This window comes from Eublepharis macularius, chromosome 16, assembly GCF_028583425.1.
Source record: "Eublepharis macularius isolate TG4126 chromosome 16, MPM_Emac_v1.0, whole genome shotgun sequence".
NCBI classification, from domain to species: Eukaryota; Metazoa; Chordata; class Lepidosauria; order Squamata; family Eublepharidae; genus Eublepharis; species Eublepharis macularius.
In genome coordinates this window covers 42,696,557-42,722,862 of record NC_072805.1, presented here as the reverse complement: position 1 = coordinate 42,722,862, position 26,306 = coordinate 42,696,557, and the positions used below count along the sequence as shown (strand labels likewise).

The 26,306-nt window shown below is 46.2% G+C and overlaps 1 protein-coding gene across 1 annotated transcript; it reads left to right on the top strand.

The window, feature by feature from the left end:
* The first annotated feature begins 5,105 nt into the window (after positions 1 to 5,105).
* MPHOSPH6 (M-phase phosphoprotein 6) lies at positions 5,106 to 22,388 on the top strand. Its single transcript, XM_055000142.1, has 5 exons — positions 5,106 to 5,226; positions 16,402 to 16,514; positions 16,665 to 16,755; positions 18,684 to 18,784; positions 21,772 to 22,388. Exons 1-5 carry the CDS (start codon positions 5,161 to 5,163, stop codon positions 21,911 to 21,913), a joined length of 513 nt encoding a protein of 170 aa, XP_054856117.1. The 5' UTR covers positions 5,106 to 5,160; the 3' UTR covers positions 21,914 to 22,388.
* Positions 22,389 to 26,306: the final 3,918 nt, after the last annotated feature.

Genomic DNA, 26,306 nt, shown 5'->3' with positions numbered 1-26,306 from the left:
ATGGATACCTTGACTACTGTAATGCACTCTACATGGGTCTGCCCTTAAAGCCAACTCAGAAAACCCACTTGACGCAGGATAGTGCGGTCCAATGGCTACTGAGGGCCAGGAGGAGAATGTGTATCACATCCATTCTGCAGTCACTCCACTGGTTATCAATTAGCTACCAGGTTCCATTCAGGGCATTGCTGGTTGCCTACTAAGTGCTTAATGGACCCACATACCTCCACCACTGCCCCTGCTGCTTTGCTCGTACACTCTTTGATTTCCTTTTTAAAATATTTTGTATCTGCTTTGAGTCTCAGCAAGAAAGGCAAGCTGCAAATAAAAACAGATATGGATGTGCATCATAGCCCCAACCCTTCTGCAGACTGTTCTCTTTTCTCATACGTGGGACCTTCCAAAACGCTCATCTTTGCATGCAAGGAACCAGGGGTCATTTCGTAGAAAAAGAGCTGGAGGAACTCATTAGCATAACTCATCAGCATAACTTATTAGCATATGCCATGACCCTTGACATCACCAGAAGTGTGTCATTAGCACAACTGATTTGCATATGCCAAACCCCTGACATCCCATATCCTGGCTGTTTTGGACCCAATCTTGGCCATTCAGGGCCGAGATTGGGCCCAAAATGGCAAAAAGGGGCTGAAAATGGCCAAAAAGGGGCCCCAAATGGTCAAGATTGGGCTGCTGCTGAGTGATCCACCACCCGTCAGAGGCCCGATCCAGGCCGTTTCGACCCCAATCCAGTCTGAAATGGGCCCAAAATGGCTGAGAGTCAGGTGGGCGGGGCCACTTGACATGTGACCTCTTTGGGGAACTGCGTTTGAGGGGGAACTGCGTTCCTGCACATCCCCCCTCGAAATGAGCCCTGCAAATGACATGCCAATACACTTGCATGTTTCTTTCAGAAATAATCTTAGCAAAGCAGCTTGGGGAAAGGCCAGAGCAAAACAAGGGCAAACCTGGCCTCACGTTTCTCGTAAAGCTGATATCTAACTTTTCAACCACCCCTTTGACAACACATCTATTGATGATCTATATATTCCAAACAAAGATAAAAGAATAAAACATGTCCCTCAAAGTCCATTTTACATTCCTGTCCAAGTTGTACAAATATATCCTCTCAGGCAACATGTGAAACTAAGACTGGCTTACGCTCATCAAGCTTTGAGGAAACTCGGTCACCCTATTTTCCAGGTGTGTTAGGTGTGGAATCCAGGTAGTGCTTCAGGTGCACTTGTGTCATTCTTAGCGGTAACACGAAATTGTTGCCTATCCCAGATGCATACCTGGGGAAGTATCTGTCAGGTAGAAATATGGCAACCGGATTTGTACAGCCCTACCTGCCAGCATCGCCTCACTGTATATCATCTTGTTCTGCAGCTCAGCGCGATCAAATTGATACAGAATGTGCCTGCGGCACTTAAGGGTAACAAGAAATTGATGCATGTCTCGATTGCCTACCTGAAAAGTATCAGTCCAGGTGAAAAGATGGAAATGTGATGTGCGTTCTGAACTTGCAACAATTTCTGCTTAGCTATTATGCTCAGGACACACCATTTTCTCATCCCCGATATGGAGAATGGGATGATGTACTGGTAGAAAATGTTGGTGTGTACAGCTATCATATTTCCACGCATCTGACTTGGCACGGGAAGAGGAAAAGCAGGCATTGCTCCAGGTGTGCGATCGAGACTTACAGAAATTGCTGCCTCCTACAAGTGACAGAAGCATACAATCCATCATTTTTTTTTCATCCCTAAAGTGGAAAACAAAATGATATATAGGCAGGGGATGCTGGCATGGATCTCAATTATTTCGTGGTACACTTCATGCCGCTATTTGAGGGAGAATTACACAAACATCCGCTTTTCGGAAATCAGAGTATTACGCTAAGTTTATATCAATTTTCAGCATGTAAGGAGGGGTGGTAAATACTTTAATCCTTTGGGGTTATATTGATTGATTTATTTTAGAAAGGAAAGGCGCTCTGCACATATTCAGTTACTTTTCAATGTCCTTTTTTAAAAAAAAAAAAGAAAGAAAAAGACTTTGTTCTCTTCAGTGTGTTCTCTGCGGTCTGCCCTTGAAGAAGTCTTGGCGGCTTTTGTGAGTGCAAATTACAGCATCAGAGGGCCTTACTGGAATCTGGTCTAATCATACATCTAATTCTGAAGTGCCCCTGACCATGTGGATGCTTATATCTGAGGATCGGGGCCACTTCCGAACATGCCACAGGCTTCTGCAACCCAGGGCTGCAGAAAAATATAAAAACACAAAAATACAAAACGGGGAGAAGGGGGTAAAATCTCTGCAAACCACTTACCTGCCCTCTGCACCTATGTGCTTCTCTGCTCCCGACCTGCCGCAGGAACCGCACAGCTACTGGGTGCTCCAATATAACCCAGCCAATATAAAAGACGGTTGAGCCCAAAAGGGGCATGCCTTCACCACCAGAGGAGCCAGGCCCATACTGACTGCCAGCCCTCACCTCTCCCGGGCCTAGGTGCCACCACGGCAATCCACTAGAGGCTCGGCCATGGTGGCAGTGCGGCTCCAAGCCACCCTGAGCCAAGAGATCTGGCACCTCACGGCGGCTCTGGCTGCAATCAGTCCAGGGTCCCTTGGATGCAGAAAGGTGCCCAGCCAGAAGGGTGTTAGGGAGCAAGGGAGCGTGAGGGAAGAAGGGTAGGGGGAGAATAACATGGAAGGGTGTGGGGGGGCAGGAACAGGGGAGGATCTTTGGAAATGGGAGTGAGAAAAGAATAGAGGAGGCTCTTTGGAAAGATGGAAAGGAACAGGGAACCCTCTTTTGTAAAAGGGAAGCTCCCTGCAAGTGCAATTGCCCTGTCCCACCCCAACACCACCCTCTGGAACAGCCACAGTTCTCAGCATTTCAGCATTGCCACACCTGCCACAACTCCCACCCTGGAATCACCCCAACACAATCCACAACTTTTTGTTAGGGGGCCCCCTCTTGTAAAGCTATAACCCCGGTTTGACTGAAGCAGCCTGGGTGTTTGATTTGCTTTCCAGCTCCATTCAACGTGCTGGTTTTGACCATTAAAGCCCTCTAGGGTCTGAGTCCCATGCGGCTGAAGGAGCGCTTTCACAACCTGCCCAGCCCCTGAGATCCGTGGGTCCTCCCTGCAGGAACCTGCGCTGTTTTAAGGCACAAGGGCCTTTTCGGTTGCTGCACCCAGGCTGTGGAACACCCATTCCAGGAAACGAGGCGGTTGCTACAGGCTTTCTAGAGAAAGGGCAAAAATTGTTTGATGCAGAATGCCTAACCATCCAAGTATTATACTGCACATTATCTTCTTTAGCTATACTTTATGGATAGGGTTGCCAGTTCCAGGTTGGGAAATTCTTGGAGATTTTGGGAGTGGAGGCTGGAGAGGGGAAGGTTTGGGGAGGGGAGGGACCTCAGTGGGGTATAATGCCATAGAACCCACCCAACAAAGTAGCCATTTTCACCAGGTGTTGCCTGGAGATCAGTTGCAATATTGGGAGACCTCCAGTCTCCACCTGGAGGTTGGCAAGCCTACTTATGGACACTTTTATGATGCTGTTTTAATGCTCGGTGCTTTCCAGATTGATAGCGGCCATAAGGGCAATATGTGGGTCTGAAAGAACAGAAGAGTGGTACAGTTGCCAACTTCTAGGTGGGGACTGGACATATTCCGGAATTACAACCGATCTCCAGACTACAGAGACACGTTCCCCTGGAGAAAATGGCAGCTTTGGGGATGAGGTTTGTGGATTGTAGTCTGTATGGCATTATACTCCACCGAGGTCACTTGCTTCCCCAAGCTCTGCCCTCCCAAACTCCAAATGTGCAAGGATTTTCCAACCCAGAGTTGGCAACCTTAATGAACAGCCGTGCTCGGTCAGGCCACTGGGTGGTTACGCTAATGGAGTAAAACAAGAAGAAATAAGCGTGGATTGCATTTGCCATCAGTTTGGAGATAACAAAGAACACGATTTGGGATTTGCCCAAATAGTCTATTTTAGTCCTGCGCTTCCAGTGGCCAACCACAGGTCTACAAGCAGAGCACCGCTATTCAGAGGGTTACTGCTTTTGAACACGGAGGCTCAACTGTGTCATCAGGGCTGATAACCTTGGACAGACTTAGCCTCCATCTGTCTGTCTAATCTCCTTTAAAATCCAATTAAAGTAAAGGTGGGCTTGTGTCGGTGAGTTCCATAAGTGAATGCCCGAAGTGTATGCTAGAGTTTCCAGCTCCAAGTTGGGAAATTCCTGGAGATCTGGGGGATGAAACCTAGAGAAACCTGGAGAAAGTGGAGTTTGGGGAGGTAAAGGACCTTGGCATGGCATAATTCCATAGAGTCCACCCCCCAAAGTAGCCATTTTCTCCAGGTGAACTGATCTCTGTGGGCCTGGGGACCAGTTGTAATTCTGGGAGATCTCCAGCCACTACCTGGAGGCTGGCAACCCTAGTGTATGCCCACCAGTTCTGTGCCCCTGAATTCAAAAGGACAGGAAGGAAATAGAGGGGGGGGGAGCTCTCCTTGTTCACTTTTCCTATCCTATACACAACTGTATATATCTGTATCATCACAATAAGGATTGCCAACCTCTAGGTGGTGGCTGGAGATCAATTGGAATTTCAAGTGATTTCTAGGCCTCAAAGATCAGTTCACCTGGAGGAAATGAATGCTTTGGAGGGTGGATTCTAGGACATTATAACCCACTAAGACCCCTCCCCTCCCCAAGCCCTCCCCTCTCCAAGCTCCCGCCCCAAATCTCCAGGAATTTCCAAACCTGGAGATGGCAACCTTATGCTTTAAACTAAAGGAAACCCCTAAACGTCTTTGGCTTTTCCTTATCCAAACCTTTTATTATTTCTACCCGTCCTGCATCTACAACGAGACGAGCAGGACTTTTCCTCCACTTTTTAAATTAAGAGCAGGATCCAAGTGAGGGCAGGCTTAGAGGACGGCATCAGGCACAAAGGCTTCGCTTGCTCCCATAGAGCATGCTCAGAGCCAGAGCGCATGTTTCCTGGCACCAAGCGAAGCCAGCGCGTCACCCGGGCCCTGTTGTGGAGCTGAGCATGCGCAGTGGCACTCTTTCGGTCGCGGCCTGGTGGGGAGAGTTGTTCCGCGGGCCTCTGTTCAAGCTGAGACTTCATGTCCGCCGTCGCCATGGCAAGGGACGTCAAGAGCAAACTGTCGAAGAACCTGATGCGGATGAAGGTGAGGGGTGGCTGAGGGGGGAAAGGCGGCGGCAGCGGCGGTGGGCAGAGAAAGAGAGCCGAACAGCTTCGGGAAGTAGCGGCGAAGCGAGGGAGGACCCGAAGGGCTTCGGGGTGGGCGAAGGTGAGCCGAGTGGAGCCGAAGGGCTTCGGAGCGGGCGAATGCGACCCGAGTGGAGCCGAAGAGCTTCGGGGTAGGCGAAGGTGAGTCGAGTGGAGGCGAAGGGCTTCGGGATCGGTGGTGGTGAGCCGAGTGTAGCCGAAGGGCTTGAGGCGTGCTAAGGCAACCCGAGTGGAGCCGAAGGGATTCGGGACGAGCGAAGACGAACCGAGTGGAGCCGAAGGGCTTCGGGGCTGCACTGAGTCGACTCGACTTTGTCCGAAGGGGGGTTGCTGACGTTGCCAACCTCCAGGTGGTGGCTGGAGATCTCCCGGATTTACAACTGATCTTCAGACCACATAAATAATTTTCCTAAAGAAAACTGCTGCTTTGGAGGGTGGAATTATACCCTGCTGAGGTCCTTCTCTTCCCCAAGCCTTGCCCTCCCCAAGCTCTTTCTCCAAACTCCAGGAATTTCCCAATCTGGAGATGGCAACCCAGCAATATGTTCCCCGGAAGCACTGCCCCCCTGTTCTTGCTTGGATTGCGGTTCCTCTGTAGATCCAGAAAGGCACTCTGTACATGCCCTAGAGCACACGTGAAAAGATCGCTTCGGTTTCTCCAGCAACCCCAGCTGAAACTTGAGTTGCCAGCTCCAGGCCTGGAAATCTCTGGAGATTTCAGATGGTGGAGCATGGAGAGGGCAGGGTTCAGGGAGGAACCTCAGTGGGATATGATGCTATAGACTAGTCCACCCTTCAAAGCAGCAGGGAAGCGATCTCTGTCATCTAGAGATTTTTCAGCCACCACCTGGAGGTTGGCAGCCATGCCTGAAACGTTTGCTCCGTTTCCAAATACCTTTCCTCCTGGTTGGTAGAGGTGGGCTGTGTTTTTTTTCCATTGGCCAAGAGGGAAGCACTCAGTGCGTGCTCAGGAGACCACGATTCTTTGACGATTAAGAGTGCCAGCGATTATCTTGTGCTTGTCAGCAGGGAATCTAAGGGGGCCCCACCACATAAGAATGAAAGCAGAAGCTGCTTCTGAGCCCCCGCTCCCCCCCAATATTTATTTATTTATTTATTTACCTTATGGAGAGTCCACTTTTCTCACTCAAGGCGGGTTATACAGCTTGAGTCAGAGGACAGTCGATTTCAAAGCTATTTCAATAAACAATATAACAAGGGCTATAAATGCAGGAATCCGATACAGAGTTAAAGAAATGCTGAAACGTGGCCTAAGCGATTCTAAGACTGACATATTAAACAACTTTGGAACTACCCGGTAGGCTCATACTTACAGCAGTGGATAGTACGTAGCAGTAAAGTCTATAGTCCCTATGCCTTTACTAATGCATCTCTTTGAGACCACTTCCTTACAGTACAGCTCTCCTATCTGAGTCAAAAGCCTTCTTGAATAATTCAGTTTTGCATCATTTGCAGAAAGCCAGGAGACAGAGAGCTTTCCTGACCTCTTTAGGTATATAAATGTATATGTAAATATTTTAACGGTACGCTTAAAACATACAGGCATTCAAACAAACACCAACCAAGGAAAATGGGCGATACCATTGGGGTCTCCCAGCAGATCGAGTGTGGATCAGTGATTTTCAGTAATCGGTGGTATTCATTCTTCTGAGGTCTTGGTTGGTACAAGAGGAAAATACTAACTGTCTCAGGATGCTGTCTCACTGAAATTTCATGTGTACATCCCACCGAATGTCCCATGCTCCTCCAGGGGGGGTCTGCCCCCCAAATTGAGAATCCCTGGAATAGAGGCAAAATTAACTGCTGGTTGTTGTGGGTTTTCCGGGCTGTATTGCCGTGGTCTTGGCATTGTAGTTCCTGACCCCACCTCTCCTGAGTAGATATAAATGACCTGCCAACATCTTTTCCACACTGTGACACTGAGAGATCTCTGTCTTTTGGTGCTATACCTCTGAAGATGCCAGCCACAGCTGCTGGTGAAATGTCAGGAACTACAATGCCAAGACCACGGCCATACAGCCCAGAAAACCCACAACAACCAGCGTTCTCCGGCCGTGAAAGCCTTCGACAATACATCAAAATTAACTGCATTCTACATATATTATGTCCTGGATTTCATCGATGTTTGCTATAAATATTTTGGAAGTGTTTTACAGTACAATCCTAAGCAGAATTACTTCAGTCTAAGCCCATTGAAATCAGTGGGCTTAGACTGGAGTAACTTTTGATAGGATTGCACTGTTAATGTTGTTGGCACTATAGTAATTCCCGCTGTATTTTCTGTTTTGATTCAGAGCCACATGACGACATTTGCTTTCATTGTTATATTAACATTGTGCGATTCCTCATAAACGTTTGATGGAAAGGTGGGATGTAAATCCTTGGTGGGGAAATGTAATATACGCAGGCCCTTTGGCATATGTAATATAGCATAGGCTGTGATGTAGGGGTGCCATTCCCACGCCAGGGTGAGGGATCCCCTGCTCCCCCTCCCCCCACGCCCACTTACTTGGCTGGCGGGGGGCACGCTCCCTGGGGCACCCCCTGGGCGGCACGGAGATCCCACAGGCAGAACGGTGTGGTCCTGTGCCCACAGTGGCCCGATTTAGACCAGAATGCACCCTGCAGTGGGCCCATTTGGGGCTGAATCGTGCCTGCAGTGTGCTGATCTGGCCTCTTGGTGAACACAGGAGCAATCCCAGGCTGCTTTTTGACCCAAACAGTGACCTCACTTCCTGGAAGTGATGTCATCGCACAAGCCAGGAGCGTTCGCATGGAGCCAGGACCTAGGGGCGCAGCGAGGTAGGTTCCGGGCTAGTGGTATAGTATACTTGATGCTTTCAAAATGGAGAAGCACTCCAGTTTTAAAGATGACGTAAGGTTCTTTGGTTTCTGGAGAAGCTGCCCATTTATAAACTACAGGATCTGATCTGTCATTCAATAACTTCTTTCCTTACAGTCTTTTCAGTTTGTTCCCTGCCTCGTTTGATCTAAAGGTCATTCGTTTATTGGCTAGTTTTGTATCCGCCGCTAATGTCAGAATCTTGCAACTGCGCTGATATTAACCATCATTTTCCCCGCTCATTTAACTTTTTTTTTTTAATCCCCAACTCATCAGTGCGATTCTGTGAGCGCTGGGAGATATTAATAAAGCGTTGAGCTAACCGTCGCCCTTGGATTTGCGAATCTAGTGTCGAGTCCAAAGTGAAATTAGTCTCGGCTCAGTGGCTAATGGGCCCCGTTCACATCCTATAATGCAACACATAATTCAGTTGGGAATCACACATCAGCATGATTGATCTCTCCCTTGTCAGGGAACAACATCGAGGTTGAGTTGCCATTATTTTTTTAAAAATATATATAAATATTCGTTAAATATTTATACCTTTATATCACTGCACCTTTGTGGTTTGTTTGCCTCGGCTGATGCTGTGCCGGTCTGTTTTATTTCTGTGTTTGAGGTTGTCGTTAAAAGTCCTTTCGGTCCAAGCACTGTGCGCTACGTATATAGATTTGCACCGCACCTATTTTCGGCCTGTGGAATTTACATCTTACTAAGGTTGCTGTCCACCTGGTGTAATTAAAATGTGCTTCTTGGGGGCTATTAGAGAAGAGTACTGGCTGTGTAGGGCTTTTGTAAGCTTCTGTGATGAGTAGGGTGCACCACTGGTATCCAAGAAGCTTCCTCGCATATGCCCAGATATTCCTGTATCTTCCTGGGAAACTTACTTTTGAGGTACTGCTCATATGAAATCACAGTCTCCTTTTGCCATTCTTCATGGGAATAACAGATTTGTAGGAATGCTTCCAAATTTCTCCTAAATTGGCATTCTTGGTGTATGTCATTCTAGTCAGAGTTTTCTTGTTGTGCAGTTCAACTGTATACATATTCTTGGCTACTGTTCACTAGTATGTTCTGGTTATTTAAGCTGCTCCAAGCCGCTATTCTGGAGAGGTGGCAGAGACATTTTCTAAATAAGGAACCGAACACATTTGGATATACATTGTCGTTGCCGTAGTATGATTTGTGACGCGTATCAAATATGGATAACTGCTTTCCCAGATAACTGCAGTGGGTATATTCATGCAAGCAGCACTCACTGAAGTTTGTAGTAGGTAGTCCACAGGATACAGAATGGAACACTTAACACGGAAGAACTACAGGTCAAATATGGAACGGATCTAGTGACATCTATCTGACCCTAATTCTTTGGATCCAGGCCTGTGTTGCTTTGAAAATAAAACACGGAGTCCTTCTTACTGCTTACATTTTTGTTTTCAAATTTCGGAGCTAGGTCATAGTTACTAATGAAGCCAAGATTTCCATTGCCTGCTGTTTGGAGCTGCTGTATGAGTAAAAAGGCTTAAAAACCAGAACTATTTCCTGATGGAAAAGTATATACTTTTCTCTAGCTGCATCAAAGCTCCCCCGGGATACCAGATCAAATAACGCCAACAAGTTGGTTTTCACTCGAGGCTAATTTCTACCATGTTCCCAAATCTTTTGCTGCAGAGCTCCTTGAATGTCGAGCATGCTTCTGGGTCCCTGGTGAACACAAATGCCAAAGCTTTGAAGAGAGCTTTTGAAAAGGGGGGAGCAAAGCGAAGGCAGCTATTGCAAACACGGACGTGCCACTGTTACAAACCTTTGGGGAACGGAGATAGTTTACCACTGTGGAAAGTTCATCGTTCATGAAAATTCTCCTGGAATTCCTTCACCGCCAGTTTGCCCTTATTTGCCTCAAGAAGGGTTTTAGTCAAGGAGTAATCCTTCCATTGGAGGTATAGAACCAGCTGGGGAAAGGATATGGAAACTTCTGTAGGACTGTAGTAAGGGCAAGAAATATCCCAGGTACCTGATTGCCTGAAGGTAAAGGTAGTCCCCTGTGCAAGCATCAAGTCATTACTGACAGAGGGGGGGGCATCACATCACAATGTTGTCTTGGCAGACTTTTTATTACGGGGTGGTTTGCCATTGCCTTCCCCAGTCATCTACATTTTACCCCCAGGAAACTGGGTACTCGTTTTACCTAGGCAGGTAGCTTTCACATTTTCAGTCTTCAGAGAACTGTTTCGCAATTGGTGTCTGCTGAACAATCCTTGAGTGTTTGCTGCTGAATCCTGGAGTGTTGTGGGAGATTCTCAGGGAGTACGTTCTTGAAGCCAGCTGGGTGACCTTGGGTCAGTCACAGCTTCTAGGAACTCTCTCAACCCCACCCACTTCACAAGGTGATTATTGTTGTGGGGATAATAATAACATATTTTGTAAACTGCTCTGAGTGGGCGTTAAGTTGTCCTGAAGGGCGGTATATAAATCGAATGTTGTCATTATCATTATCATTATCATTATTATTTGTATTGTGCACATGGAACCCTGGCCTGTTTGACCTCACAGCTGTCCACCTGGAAACAAAGATTGGTCCCTAGAACATGTTCAGCATTCCCCTGGGGCTTCAGTTTGGAAAGGCTGAGAAAACTGCATTTTAGGGAAACTGGGATCCTATCACGTATGGGAAGGGTTGTGGCTATGAGGTAGAGCCACCTGTGTTTTGTGCCAAAGGTCCCAGGATCGGTCTCTGGCATTGCAATTAAGGATTTTGCAGTGCAATCCTATGCAGGGTTCATCCAACTGCTAAAAATAATAAGTTCCATAATGAAATTTCTAGGCACCATGGTGCTCTGGCACCTGGGATTTGTCAAGCCCTCCTCTAAGGAGCCCCAAGGTTTCCCAGAACACAATTTGAAGCCACTGGTGTTGCTACTTAACATTTTGCTACTTTACCCCTATCCATCCCCCTGAAATTTTACCCATCCCCCTGAAATTTCCTGTGCCACTTGGTTAAGATTCCTTAACGTTCAAGTGCTAAAGCATGAGAACCTGGCAATTACATTGAAAATGTGTTAGTGTTTAGGATATTTCTGGCTTTGATCGTTGCATAGAGATGCTTGTAGGAGCTAAAAGCGCAGTGATGAGAGCAGAATGTTAAAAGGAAAGAGATCTTCAGATATCACAGCAGGCTACGTGTTTACGGAATCCTGACCTCAGTATGGAATGATACGCAGACTGACAAACAGTGGCTTTCTACAAGCCAGCCAAACCAGATTCACAATTTTTGCTAACCATGGTTTGGCATAACGTCTGAACTGACAAGCCGCAGTTATGGTTAATGCTGTGTTTAAGAAGGCTGCTGCCTGTGGATAATGAAGTGCTGAACTGATAAAATGGAAGCTGACAAGCAACACTGAACTGTGGTTTGCTTGTCCATTTTTAAGTTCCGATCATAATTTACAGCCCAAATCAGGGTTGGTGTAAAACCATGCTTCAATACAATGTCTGAACTGAGGCTTTGTTCCCTATTCCCATTGTTCAATTAAGGTGTCAAAGATTGTCAGCACTAGAATCCTTCCTTTGCAAGCAGAAAGGTCCCTGGTTCAGTCCTCTAGTTAAAAAGATGAGTGACGTGAAACGACTTGTCCTGGGAGAGCCCCTTTCAGAACTGACAATAATGGGAAGAGCTTGGGAAGAATTCAGCAATGCTCCAAGTACCTTTCTTCAGCTGGTTGAAGGCTTCAAACCTAAGCCAAAAAAGAAAGTTGGGGTGTAAATATTTTATTAAATAAAATTTTAATAACTAAATTTTTGCTCAGTGAAGTAGAGTCACAGGATCCACCACACCAACGGTGATCGATTCCCTATAAGGCAGCTTCATGTATTCTCATCTTAGAGAATTCATATCTTAGAGAGTCTCTCTACACGAGACATCTTACACGAGAACGCTCAAGTGTAAGAAGATGCAATGCTAGCCGGGAAGCATAATTCAATTTCACTTCTCTACAGAGGCAAAGATCGCTCCTCAGAGGATTTGTTAACTTCCTCTTCGCCTCCCCAAAGGCTCTATCAATTTCGCCTCCCCGAAGAGGAAATTAACAAGCCCTCTGAGGAGCGATCTTTGCCTGCTCTATAGGGAGGCGAAATTTAAACTATGCTTCCCGGCTAGCATTGCATCTCTCCACACTTGAGTATTCTTGTATAAGCTGTCTCAAGTAGAGAGTCTCAGAGAAAGAGTATTGTTCATCCCAGACATCGACTGATACGTTTTCGAAGTATAAATTGTCAGTGGCCTTTGGTAGAATCCCAGCATGGTCTCCAGTGCAGATGAACTCTCTGATTCCTGTACTGGCGCAAAAAGCTGACTGCAGATGTCAGAGTTCATCCGGTGGCATTATATCAGACTTGGACAGGAGAATGCCGACGCAGCTCAAACCGATGCCTCCTTTTCCACAGCTTAGTATTACCATCCGCGCCTCTGAATTCCAAGGCTTGATCTTGGAAGCCCAGAAAAATGCTAATTTGGAATGTTTTATTCGCTTGACAGCTGTTGCAACCAGTAGCTTGATATTTTTATCCCAAGCTCTTTTGAAGTCTAATTTTTTTTTTAAATATGATCATTAACTGGTAGCTCATGGAGGAAATTTGAGCATTGAAAGTTTTGATTGACGAACCAATTTCCTTGATTTACTTGGCGTCTCGTACATCATAGCATCCTCGTTCCATACCCTGATCTTTATTTCTCCTCTTAAAACACTTTGGTATCTTGGATGTGGTGCAGTTTTTACTCTATGCTGAGTTCATATTTAAGGGGGAGGCAGCGCAGTTTTCTTCCAACTGTCGTTTCAGTTAGAAGTGAGTACCTCTCTATGCCCTGACCTGGATAGGCCAGGCGAGCCTGATTTCATCAGATCTCAGAAGCTAAGCAGGTTCTGCCTTGGTTAGTAATTGGACAAGAGACCTGCAACGAAGACCAGGTTTGCAGAGGTAGGCAATGGCAAACCACCTCTGTTAGTCTCTTGCCATGAAAAACCCAGCAGGGGTCACTGTAAGTTAGCTATGACTTGAGGGGACTCTCCACCACCACCAACTCTATAGCGGCTTCTTGGGTTTCTGGCCCAGCGAATTCACCAGTATCTGGAAATGTAAGAAACAACCATAGGAAATAGATCAAGATGGGTAGCCGTGTTTGTCTGTAGCAGTAGAAAAGAGCAAGAGTCCTGTAACACCTATAAACACCTGTCTGAAGAAGTGAGCTGTGACTCACGAAAGCTCCTACCCTACCACACATTTTGCTAGTCTTATAGGTACTGCTGGACTCTTGCTCTTTTCTACAACCGTAGGAAAATAAACCTTGGTCGCCTCTTCACCTGCTCCCTGTGTTGTCATTTTCTGTTGAGATGTAGATTGTTACCTCCTTGGTGCAGGGACCTTTCTCCTTGCTAATGTTACCCTACAAAGGGCCATGTACAGATTAACAATATACCTTCTGTCTTTTCACTTTGCCAGGGGCAGTAACTATTTTCTGAGACGCAACTCTGTCCCAATTTTTGCCTGCTGTTTTGCCTTTGTGGGTGGTGCCTTGCTGAATTTTTCTTTATTAGTGTCAGTTGTTACGATTGTGCATTTTCAGTTTTTTGTCTTGAGCGGAGGCGCTGGTGGAAATATCTGATCTCTAATGTACGTGACCATTAAAGGGCCGGGTATTGCCTAGCCTGCTGTTTCACATGCTGGCGAGGCTTATTTTGAACGGCTGTTAAAGTGTAGCACAGTTATATTTTTCTTGCACATCTTAAACCTAAAAAAACCTTTTAAGAACCTGCACTGGGCAGGTCTTTGCAAAGCGGAGGAATGTGGCATGCACAGGACAGGATAGAGCCGCCAGCAGTTTTTTTATTAGAGGGAATAATCGTTGGTATGAACGGGGAGCTACAGTTTTAGGCTCTAAGACATGAGAAGTGTTTATCAGGGATGGCAAAATCCAGCGCTAGCCGTCCAGTGGTTCTCTCCCAACACTGTGGCAACAGAGAAACAACACTGTTGCTTAGCCTCGAGGGCACGTGCGTTTGCTTTGGAACATCCTAAAAGTTTCCTGACCAAGAATACTTTTCATGCCAGATTTTAATGGATATCTTTTAACGTTTTTATTATTAACATTATTATTATTTTAATTGTTTGACTGCCTTGGGCAGATTGCTGGAGAGAGCGGCATGACAATTTTCTAAATAAATATTTTTTTTTTAAAAAAAGACTCTTGTTATGAGCGTATTGTAGTTCGGAAGGATTGAACCCTACCCCCAACCCACAGAATAGGGAATCAGCTACACATGTCTGATTCTGTACAAAGCTGGGAGAAACGTGCTAGTCCTCTTGAAGTATAGCTCTTCCCCTCTCTTGCCTGCCCCATCCGTGCTTCAATCATTAAAAAGCCTAACTGATGCTTCAGTTATCTACATTCAGCATTTTAGTCGCACTCCCCAAAGATGAAAATCGTTCATGCGTTCTCAGACGTATTGCTCGGGGCTTGTAGAAAACCCACGGCATCAATAATGCTTTCTTTGCAGTTCTAAAATGTATTTTGCAGTGCTAATAGAAAGTACCAGAATTCCTTTAGCTTTGCTATGTATATGTATAGTAGCACCAGAGCCCACTGTGTCTTAATACAATGGGCTCTAGCAGGGGGCACCTGTCGTCTGAGCAGCGGGCTCCAGGGCACCCCGCTGCCCACGGATCAACTGGGCAGAGGGAAGGCAGCGGTTTCCATGCCTTCCCTCTGCCCAGCTGAGCATGGCTGTGCGGCGTCCCCTTGCCCACATATCAGCTGGGCAGAGGGAAGGCAGTAGTTTGCATGCAGAGGGCAGAGGAAAGGTGGCGGTTTGCACGCCTTCGCTCTGTCCAGCTGATCAGCGGGCTCTGCAGCACCCCCTTGCTTGCCTCAGGGAGTGCCGCGGGGGGGGGGGGTGCCAGGCGCTCTTACGGGTGCCTGTGCCCAGCAGCGGCTCGTTCGAGCCCCGTTGGAGCCGGATCAGGCCGCTGCAGGAGTGGAGTGCCTCTGAGGGGGCTGCGCCAGGTGCCCTGATAGGCTCCTGTGCCCAGCAACACCCTGCTGCCAGTGAGGAGTGCTGGGGGTGCGGCACCAGGCTCCTGCACCTGGAAGTGGCCAGATTAGGCTGCCATAGGTGAGGAGCAAGGTGGGGGCAGTGCCAGACTCGTGCGTCCAGCAGTGGCCATTCTGGCCCCGTTGGAGCCGGATTGGGCCACTGCAGATGGGGAGTGCTGCCGACTCTCCGCTTATCCCTACTAGGGGCGCACTACTGCGCCTGCGCTCTAGGATGAGCGGTGAGATGTCAGAAACACAGTTTCCCTTTTATAGATGTATATGTATATGTATATGTATATGTATATGTATATGTATATGTGTTGGCAGAGATAGCGTAGCCTTGCAAGCGCTCACTATTCCTTATCCCACTGTTTTGTGAATTTCTAAAATACTTTCTGGTGCCAAATAATACTTTTTTTTTAAAAGGATCAATGAGGATTTAGAGGATCCACAAGGCGGATTAACTCAAACAGCAATAAGCATTAACTATAAAAACATGTTAAGGCCATTCCCAAGCCAGAGCATTAGTATTAGTACAATAAGCTTAAAAATAAGAATGATAAAAGCACCGGGGAGTTCTTTAAGAAAACAGTTTACCTCCTCAGAAGTTCTACAAAGCTCCTGTTTTGTAGATCTTGGAGGGGGTAAACAAATCATTTTGCATTTTTGGTGGAAGGGCTCTTGTGGGATCTCGTCGGATCTACTCCCTTCCCCACTCGGAGAAACATTTCGTGCATCTGAGGAAGTGCGCTGTCACCCCTTCCAAGCTTCTGCCACAATAAACGTGTTTAATTCAGGTTGTCAATCTCTGGGTGGCCTCTGAAGTTCTCCCAGAATTACAACTCATTTCCAGGCTAGACAGATCAGCTCCCCTGGATGGAAACGACCTCTTCAAAAAGTGAACTTTATGGCATCACAACCAGGCTGAGCTCCTTCCCCTTTCCAAATTCCAATTCCCCAAGCCCTCCCCCCAAATCTCCAGGAATTTACCAAGCTGGAGTTGGAAACCCTATGTTTAATAGATATCCCCCCAAGACTCTTTGGTGTATTTGCTGCAGCAGACTGGTATGCTTTCGTCTCTGGAACTTGTTTTTCTGAAGTATGCTTCCTGGACAAGTCCTGTGCCATTTGACCAATGAGAGACCCCTCCGTTTGTGTTTTAGTTTATGCAAAGGGGCTTGGATTCGGAAACCAAAAAGCAGCTCGAAGAAGAGGAGAAGAAAATCATTAGCAAGGAGCACTGGTTCCTGGATTTACCTGAACTGAAAGAGAAAGAGTAAGTTTTTTCTTTTACGTGAAAATAGAAAGCAAATACACACCCCTCTCAACGGGAGAGCACGCCTCTCCATTTTTATTGCCTGTCTGTCCTCTTGATGAGTTGCTAAGTCAGCAAAGCTTATTTATGAGTCTCCCTTTTTATTTATAGGAGCTTTATAATAGAAGAACGAAGCTTTTTGCCATGTGAGGATCTGCTTTACGGCAGGATGTCCTTCAAAGGGTTCAATCCTGAAGTAGAGGTATTGTGATTCCTACATAGCATAGCGTGGCTGAAAATCGGGAGGTCCTTGATTCAGATACCATTTTAATCCCAACTTTCTCTTGGAGGTAGTTTGTGTGTTTTGATTCTCCCTCCCTCCCTTGATTCTCACAACAACCCGGTAAGCTAGGTTAAGCTGTGAGAGTGATTGGCCCAGAGTCACCCAGTGAGCTTCCATGCCAGAGTGGGGGTTCGAACCCAGGTCTCCCAGTTCCTAATGTTGCACTCTAACCACTGCCCCAGCAAACTGCGAGTTTGCAGTTAGTCATTTGTTACGAGTTGGCCCCGATCACTTTTCCTGCAGTGAACATGACGAGGCGTGCGGGGATCAAATATTTTATTTGTTCACTTGATTTATATCCCACCTTCCCAACCGGGATCCAAAGTGGCTTGTTGCCTCTGCTTTATTCTTACAATAACCCTGTGAGGTAGGTTAGGCTGAGAGTGTGCGGCTGGCCCAAAGTCACCCAGCAAGCTTCCCTGAACCTGGGTCTGACGTGCTAGTCTGATTACTATATCACGCTGTCTGTGGTATGTTGCTGCCTGGCCATCCCTGGGGATAGAGGCTCCTGCCCCAAGCCTCCTGTGGCGCTGGCGTCATGGAAACACATATACAGAGATGCAGCACGCATAGTTTCCCTGCAGGACGCAAGGCACGTTGCTCAGAAGAAATCCCTTTCTGGAGAGCGGAATGGTATCCTCGGAAGGGGAAACTGAGGCCTTCGTATTACAATTACAGTGTGGTCATATTAATACGAGAGACGGAGAGAGAGATTGCTCCCTATACAGCGCAGTGATAGAGCACCTACTTGGCATGGAGAAGGCCCAGGTTAAAGTCCTGGTGTTTCCATTTAAGAGAATCTGGTAGTAAGCAATGTGAAAGACTGCTGCCGATCAGAGAAGACAGGGCTGGCTTTCATAGGCCAAGGACCGGACTCGGTACAAAGCAATGTCTGTCCAGTAAACAGAATACGTCTCCTTCAAAGGATGTGTTTCCCTGAGTAAATTTATGCATAAACAGAACTCTCTTCCTAGTATAGTGTTAATTCTAGGGAACTGCCCTGCCCAGAGATGTGCGAGACACTGTGTTGTGTGTGCCACACGTTGTGACCTGGCTGAAAGTAATAATAATAACATTCGCTTTATATACCACCCTTCAGGACAACTTAATGCCACCCTCAGAGCAGTTTAGAAAGTGTGTTATTATTAGCCTTACGACAATCACCCTGTGAGGTGGGTGGGGCTGAGAGAGCTCTGAGACAGCTGTGACTGACAGCAGAGGAGCAGGGGGAATCAAACCTGGCTCTCCCGATTAGAATCCTGCCGCTCCTAAGTGACTGGCCCAGGTCACCCAGCTGGCTTCAAGCAGAGGAGCAGGGGGAATCAAACCTGGCTCTCCCGATTAGAATCCTGCCGCTCCTAAGTGACTGACCCAGGTCACCCAGCTGGCTTCAAGCAGAGGAGCAGGGGGAATCAAACCTGGCTCTCCCGATTAGAATCCTGCCGCTCCTAAGTGACTGACCCAGGTCACCCAGCTGGCTTCAAGCAGAGGAGTGGCGAATCAAACCCAGTTCTCCAGATTGGAGTCCTGCTGCTCTTAAGCACTACACCAAACTGGCTCTCAAATCTCAGACATGCTGTAAGAGCATCTTGCATTTGGTCCAATGTTGTGGGAAGGCCTTTTCCGTTACCCAGCCATAGTATGTATCCTGATATTTATCCTCATCTACATTCTGCAGTGGGATAGGAGGAAAAGCAATGGTTAAAAGCTTGCAGCGCACAAAATTATACATTCTGAATGTGTCCTCTTTTTCAAACAACAATTTTCTCCTACCCGCCAGATCTGTCTCCTTGACTTCCTTCAAGGAGCATAATATTTAAACTGATATCCCCGTTTTTCATTTTCAGAAGTTAATGATCCAGATGAACTCGAGGTACAAGACGGAAGAAATCGAAGAGGAAGATAATGCAATGGAGGCTGATGTATCGGATGAAGAAATGGCCAGAAGGTAACCGTTACCTTTTATGACATAGTTAACATTACCGAGAAGATGAGTTGATGCTTTTTCTTCTTACGCCAAAACAAAAACCCAAAAAACCCAGAGTGTTTGATGTAGAGAAAAAAAATCCTTTACTTATTTCCACTGTGGGGAGAAAACTCTTCTTGAAACAAGTTGTTGACCTGATTTTTTTTTTTTTAAAAAAAAAGACCCTCCGTATTCTCCAGGCACTTCATCTTAGAGTTAAGCTAATACACATTCCTAACTTTACTTTATAACCACCCAGTTCACCTCTGAAAGCTCTGAGATATTAATGTGTTGCTATTCATACAAATACAATTTTAAAATCCTTTTTGGAAAAGACAACAAAACCCTGTTAATGGCTCCATTGCCAAGTCTACGGTGGAGTGGAGTGAAACGAGACGCTGCTGCCTCCGTGACAAAGGCAGATTTCAGTGTGGAGATCTTGCATCACTGGCTGGAGATCCTTCAGCTGGAAATTCCTGGCACGAAACCCTTTCTGGACATTGCCGTGTTTTGCCCTGCAGCAGTGCAGTGCCGTAAATGTCCTGCCTTGGTGCACTTGTGGCATCTTTTTGAAGGGACATTTCCAGTAGCCCCTGTGGCAGAGCAGCCCCACTGGCACATGAGCACTGCCCCTTCTTGCCTTCTGGGGTGCCTACGACTAATCAGTGGCAGTCCGAACCCCACCTGGCATGCCCCATCCATATGTATTTATTTTATTTACTTTAGATTTTTATTCTGCCCTCCCCGCGAGGCAGGCCCAGGGCAGATTACATTAGGTAAAAACATTCCATATAATTTGCATCCAAGGACAAATTTAAAACAATGGTAGCAAAACAGCACAGTATAAAGCATAGCTATAAAACAGTTGATGCACAAAATAGCAGCAGTCAAGTTCACGCTGGCTCCCCAACCCTCAAAGGGGCTTTAGCTCATTCTCTGTTGCACCCACACTTGTGGGAATTACGTATGGGAAGGCAAAGATTCCCCACTCCTCTGGGCAGACCTGCCACTCTCATCCTTGCTTTGTGCCCAGTCTCCTGCTGCTCAGAGACTCTCTACACGAGACATCTGACACGTGAAGAACACGTATCAGGAGATGCCATGTTAGTTGGAAAGGGTAGTTTAAGAAGACAGAGCTGGCGGCAGGGCAAAGGCTTTTTTATACACTGGAGCTGTGTGAAAGGGCTGTGAAATGCCAGAAGGGAAACTCCAGCCCATTTTAACCTCTCCAGGCTCTGGAAGGCAGCTCCAGCTCATTTCCATTCCTCGCTGCCCTCTGGTTACGATCCCACACAGTTTTAGGCTGGAGAGGTGAAATTGACAGAGCCTTTGGGGAGGTGAAGATGAAATTAACAAACCCCCCTTTAAGGAGCGATCTCCGCCGGCTCTGACTTTTTAAACTATGCTTCCCGGCTAACATTGCGTCCCCGTACACTTGACGAACACACGCCGCGGCATCTCGTGTAGAGAGACTCTCAGTTTAACGGTTATGTAAGCAAGCATGGAAAAGTTGTAAGAGTGGTGGTGTAAGAGCATCTGGAAGATTCGTTTTCGAATCTCCGCTCTGCCATGGTGCTTGCTGCGTGATCCGGTACCCTGGGCTGAGCACCTCGAAAGACACACGGGAATACATCTACTAGATAAATACATACTGCTACAAACCCACGTCCAACTCAGGCTTAGGCTGACCTTCCCCTACCCTGAGGTAAAACTTCTCCTCTTTAAGCCTGTGAAGCTGTATACTGGGCTGGTAGCGTGGTTGATGATAAGTTTCAACTTTCCTTCTTGTCCCACCCTTAAGGATTATTAAAAATGGTTACCCAGCCAAGTCTTAGTAGGGAACAGATCAGGGGTTTGTGCTTCCCTTTAGCAGAAACTGGCACACAAGGCTTGGGGAGGTTCAAAAGGTAACAGAAGGTTTATTTACAGAAGGTACAGTCAAAAGGCAGGTAGGCAGGTGTTTGAACTTAAGTAACAAAGGTTTTTATACAGCAACTTCACTGGGGTGAGGCACAAAACACTTGGTTTAACACTAGGTTGCGGGCTTCTTTCAGAGGTTGACACTGCTTCACAGATGTTACACTTTATATACTCAAACACAAACACAGCATGACTTTCCCTCCTCTCCAGACTTAAGGGTGCTCCACTGAGACAAACCCTTCCTAGATACTGGGCAGGTGTTACAGTTATGAGCTATAACCCTGTTCCTGGCACTGAAGGGGAGATACCTTTCTACCCACTTCCTTGGCCCTCTATAATTCCCAGATCTCTTGAGTCTAAGTAGGAGTTAGTGCTGGTTTTCACAAACATTATTTCCTCTCACATTATTTCCTCTCACAAACATTATTTCCTCTCACAAACATTATTTCCTCTCACATTATTTCCTCTCACCTCTCTGGTCTAAAGCCAGGCTCCAACCCTCTTTCACTCTCGTGTTTACCCTCCAACTCCAACTGACAGCTTCCCCAACATTCCATCCCCAACTGACATTTCAGGCTAGCTACATGGGGCGGGGGGGGGGGGGGAAACATGTCAATCATAGCTCACTGACTGGAAATCTCAGCATCTGAAGCTGAGTCCATCACACATACATGTCCAGCAAGGTGTGTATGGGGTGAGAGTGTTGAGTGTGCCACCTTGGGATGACGTTCACCCAAATGCAGGGACAGAGCCTATGCATATAAAGTCTGTTACAGGGTCTGTGCTGTCTTGCAAGGAAAATCTGTAACTCTCATTGCCGGTTGTTAACCTCCTAATGCTTTAGCAGGATTTTAACAATTGTTCAGAGTCTCAGAAGACTAACAGGAGATAAATCCGGATTATTTATTTGAGTGTAGAGGGGCTGTTGCATTTAGCATTTGATGTCGATCAGGTCAAGAGTGAGCTATTCTGATCTGAGACCTTGAGATTCTCCCCCATCTGAATGTTTTTCCCCCCTCTTTGTTTTTACGTTTTGATTTTTTTTACAGGTACGAAACTTTAGTCGGAACGATCGGGAAGAAATTTTTGAAGAAGCGAGACCGGCGCGCCCTGCAAGGCACAGACGAGGCTCAAAACAGTAACCACGGGCCCAGCAAAGCGAAGAAAATGTTTTTAAAACCCCAGGATTAAATGGCGCAGATGATTTGTGCATCCTTCAGGCTGGGGAAATATATTTTGTACCATGGTAACACCAGTTATTTTTCTAAATTGCTGCCTTTCTTTATGTCTCCGGGATGGATGCATTGTTCAGAGTGCCTACGTAAATGGATGTCATACATCCTCTACTCTCCGCGCACGTTTTTTAGCGTGGGCCTGTGAGTGCTGTGTAAGTTTATCACTGCATGTAACCAGGCAGAATGCAGGATTCAACTGAGAATACTTTCTGATCATGAGTCTTAACGGCAAGCAAAGATTTCCAAGGCCAGGTGAATTTTGGCCACTGCGTCCTACAGTGTCATTTTCCACTGCCACTTTTCATTATATCCATTTTGCTTTTTAAAGATTGGGGGTTGTCAAGGAAGATTATTTTTAAGAGCTAGATAATCCATTAATCTTGTTGATTTATTTATGTATTTGAAAAAAAATATTTTATTATAATGCAGTATTTTTTATTGTTGTCTGCATCTGTTTTTAGTGGCTGAGCCTTATGAGAATTGTGACACACACACACACACACCCAAAAAAACAAAAGGCTTTGGACAAGTGAAGATACTTCACAATCAGTTCTGTCCTTGAGTGAAGGATTTTTTTGAAGCCCCTTTCAAACTTGCAAAAGGACGACTATTGAAGTATATGTGCACAAGAGACTATATAGTCTCTTGTCACAGTACGTTCGAACCACTGGTTGGAGGTTTTCCATGCATCGAAAAAGGCACCTGTTATGTCTCTAGTGTCACTGAACCAATGCAATACCCCAAAATTGCCCTCTGGAGAACTATTGTCAACCTCCCTGACCACATAAGATGGGACAAGGTTGATGCTGCATGCCCCCTACATTTTGATTATATATTATGCAACGTATTGTGTGCCTTTTCCAATCTTCTCCACTGTTGTGTTTGGAGATTCATGCTTACAATTTTCAATACTGATAATGAACCAGCTATCTTAGACAAAGATGGTCTAAAAGTCTTCCACATTCTTCTCTGAGTGGGGGGCGGGGGGGGACAAAACAATTGTTGGATGACAACACCAAGGTTTGTCATTTGTCATCATGTTTGCAATAAACATTGTAGCCCATTTTCAGCAACTGTATATGCTGTCTGGCTTGAATTTTATCTTGCTAGTAGTTCTCCAGGTATGCCTGATTGAAGGTTTTTTTTTTTTTTTTGCAGAGAAAGCTGAGCAGCCAGAGGGGGTTGGTTAAAAAGATGAAGGGGAGAGGGGGGCAAGACACCATCTCTTTAAAAAAAAAGGGTGGCTTGTTGAAGCAAGGCACAACACTCTGTTACAGTCGGACGAGCAACACATGCACAAAAATCTTTCTGTTGACAACACCTCATTAGCTATTCAAGATGGGTCGCACACGTAAAGATCAAGACACTTTCCGACCCAAGGAGGGGGTCTTATTACTGTCAGAAAAATATGATACATTATCTTCTTTAGCATTCCAGAGCTAATTAAATATTGCTGGGTCAGTGACTCAAAACCTGGCCACAGAGTATGACAATCGCAGGCAAAAGTTAATGATTGTAGAGAGACCGCCTCCCCCGGAAAAGAAGTTCGGTGCTAAGAAATTATTTATTGTCAATCATTGCTGGGCCAGCTCTGAATATCTCCCCTTCCTCTTACCCATTGTGAATGAAGCCATCTCTTTGGTACCAGTTGGGGTACTCTCTTAAGAGAAGGTTATGAATACTTTAATTTGCTAATGAAAAAACTCTAAAGCCAGTGTGGTGTAGTGGTTAGAAAATGTTGGACAAGGATCTGGGAGATGCTGGTTCGAATCCTCACTCTGCCATCGAAGCTTGCTGGGTGACTTTGGGCCAACCATACGCTCTCAGTCTAACCTACCTCACAAGGTTGTGAGGATATCACAGAGAACAACATAAGTTGCTTTCAGAGGAATTAGCCGTGTTAGTCTATAGTAGCAAAATCAAAAAGAGTCCAGTAGCACCTTTAAGACTAACCAATTTTATTGTAGCATAAGCTTTCGAGAATCACGTTCTCTTCGTCAGATGCATGGAGGGCAGAAGGAAACTGGCCAAATATAGAGGAGGAGAAGGGGGGAAGGAGGAGAGGGGGGATGTAGACAACTCCTTTGATATGGAGATGCAGACAGCTCCTTTTGGTGTGGGGATCAGTTTGCTTGTGTAAAGATTCAAAGGAGTTTGCCGTGTTAGTCTGTAGTAGCAAAATCAAGAGTCCAGCAGCACTGCAGCACAAGCCCTGCTGAACTCTTTGATTTTGCTTCTGCGACCCGTAAGTGGCCGCCTTCTGGCCCGGAAGTGACAGATTTGCTGATACAGATGCATTGTTTTCATGAACCAAACAAACCAGTTTGCGAACCGGGGCAGGTTCTTGAAAGTTCATGGTTCGTGAAATGTGACCACACGGTTTGTTTTTTTCCCGGTTCATGCCCATCTCTAATTAGCAATACACCTATTAAGCTGATTCTTTTTTAATTGTCTGGTAGTATCTTTAGGCCTTTAGTAGTTGTATGCTCTGTGTTTTTTCTTTTTCTTTTCTGTACTATCTTTTTAATTTTTTCACAATAAAGTAATTTTAAAAAAACAATGTTGACATTCCCATATATACGTGGTTTTTTCCCACCCTCTGTATTCCCTTGTGGGAATTGAGCTTCAGTTCTGCAAAGCGCCTGGAAAACTCCAGATTCTTGAAATCCTACCCAAGGCAAGGCTTGCTTGTCTTTATGACTGCAAGTTACAGTGATGGTTTCCAGTCCGGAGGCCAATCCCAGTTGAATGTACTGGATATACATACGAGTTATTTGGTTTTGTAGCCTCTCACTAAAACTCTTGTCACTGTTCTCACTGATACTGTGGCAGGAACCCCTAGCCCCAGTCTTGAGTGATATGTCTCAAGAGTAGAATATATCCTTCGTAAGCAGTTCCATTCCTGGCAACTCAAGTCGCAGAAAAGAGAGAGTCAGCAAGGTGTACCAGTTACAGTGAGTAGGTGGTGGTGGAGAATGCCCTCAGGTCATAGCTGACTTAGGGCGACCCCTGGCAAGGTTTTCATGTCAAGAGACCAACAGAGGCGGTCTGCAGCCCTGGTCTTCATTGGAGGTCTCCCATCCAATTACTAACCAAGGCCGACCCTGCTTAACTTCTGAGATCTGACAAGATCAGGTTCACCTGGGCTATCCCAGGGCTAGAGTGAGTAGAGCCAGACTCAAATCTTACACAGATTTTACTTTAGATTTTTATTTATTGTTTTTAAGTCATACGACCTGTTTTTACTGTAATTACCTTCTGTGATCCGCTCTGAGCCCGCTTATGTGGAGAGCAAGAATATAAACGGAATAAATGTGGGATAGGAAACATATCAGCCCAACATCTTGGAGAAGTATGCCAGTAAGGTTGGGACGATCCTTGGCTAGACGGACCAGTAGTCTTGCTCTGGCATAAGGCAGCTTCGCATGTGACTTCCTTCCTGGCTCTCTGGGCCATCGCCTTTGACCCTCTTGCACTCATGCCATTTTGCTGACGCTAATGGAATCTTATTTCTAGTCTTCCCTGTTCCATCAGGAGATTAGACTTTGGTCCCTGTCTTTGCATTTTTCAGTGGTCGCTCAACTGGCTTCTTCCTTCCCTGTGCTGTATGGCTCATCTTGAAAAGGCAATCTGTTCACCCATTGAAATGTAACTGAGGGCCAAGCTACAAGTGACGAATGACACTTGAACGGCAAGTGGATCGAGTGGAGGGCAAGTCAACAGGGAGACATAGACTTGCCGTTCAAGTGCCATTCGTCACTTGTAGCTTGGCCCTGAATCTTGGAGTGATAGGCAATGGCAAACCACCTCTGTTAGTCTCTTGCCATGAAATCCCCACCAGGTGTCTCCATAAGTCAACTCTGACTTGAGGGCACTCTCCACCACCAATTGGTAGGCAATCTTTTGGCTCAGGTGCCAAACCGCCGCACCCCTCACCTCTCGCCACGCCATCTACCTGTAAAGATGTTGATATGCTGTCAACAAGAGTGGGAGGCAGAGAAGTGTGGATTGTATTTATCTGAACAGGCTAAGCCCTGGAAGTGCTGCCAGAGCCCCTGGGGGCTTCTCTCAGTCCCTCAGGTGAAGCATTGGGCATGTTTGCCAGGCAAAATGAAAGCTGGCATGCCAAGGATTGCCTACCTCTGGAATAGATAATAATAACAACATTAATAATAACAATAATAATAATAGATTTATATACTGCCCTCCAGGACAACTTAATGCCCACTCAGAGCGGTTTACAAAGTATGTCATTATTATCCCCACAACAAAACACCCTGTGAGGTGGGTGGGGCAGAGAGAGCTCTTAAAGAACTGTGACTAGCCCAAGGTCACCCAGCTGGCTTCAA

Excerpts from the sequence above, each read along its gene's own strand:
- MPHOSPH6 (XM_055000142.1), top strand. The coding sequence starts at position 5,161 with ATGTCCGCCGTCGCCATGGCAAGGGACGTCAAGAGCAAACTGTCGAAG. Across the intron at positions 16,515-16,664 it reads CCTGAACTGAAAGAGAAAGA|GAGCTTTATAATAGAAGAAC; the intron begins GTAAGTTTTTTC and ends TTTTATTTATAG. Across the intron at positions 18,785-21,771 it reads GATGAAGAAATGGCCAGAAG|GTACGAAACTTTAGTCGGAA; the intron begins GTAACCGTTACC and ends TTTTTTTTACAG.